The sequence below is a fragment of the Sinocyclocheilus rhinocerous genome, unplaced genomic scaffold, assembly GCF_001515625.1.
Source record: "Sinocyclocheilus rhinocerous isolate Xijiao unplaced genomic scaffold, SAMN03320098_v1.1 C35017657, whole genome shotgun sequence".
NCBI lineage: Eukaryota > Metazoa > Chordata > Actinopteri > Cypriniformes > Cyprinidae > Sinocyclocheilus > Sinocyclocheilus rhinocerous.
This window is the reverse complement of record NW_015736115.1, coordinates 1-356: the sequence shown is the minus strand read 5'-3', so window position 1 is coordinate 356 and position 356 is coordinate 1. Positions and strand designations below refer to the sequence as shown.

The window sequence follows — 356 nt, the reverse complement described above, 5'->3', positions numbered from 1 at the left end:
TGCTGCTGTGACGTCAGGAAAGGACTTGGCCGCGGTGCAGAGGACTCTCATGGCTCTTGGCAGCATCGCCGTTACTAAAGATGAGGGCAGCTTCCGTGGAGATCCCAGCTGGTTCTTCAAGTGAGCACCAACGATCACCGGCTCATAGATCAAATCTGTATTTCATTACTGTTGACATGTTAAATATCTGCTCTCTGTCTGCTTGCAGGAAAGCTCAGGAGAACCGGAGAGATTTCTCTGATGACCAGCTGAAAGAAGGGAAGAGTGTCATAGGTCTGCAGATGGGGTCCAATAAAGGGGCGACCCAGTCCGGCATGACAAGCTACGGCAGACCTCGACAGATCATGAACCCATGA

The 356-nt window shown here is 51.4% G+C and overlaps 1 protein-coding gene across 1 annotated transcript; it reads left to right on the top strand.

Moving 5' to 3' along the window:
- Window positions 1-7: 7 nt before the first annotated feature.
- On the top strand, window positions 8-356 carry LOC107734691 (transgelin-like; the record flags this gene model as incomplete). Its single annotated transcript, XM_016546651.1, has 2 exons — window positions 8-120; window positions 209-356. Coding segments are annotated over 2 exons (261 nt in total), but the record flags the coding sequence as incomplete, so codon positions are not given.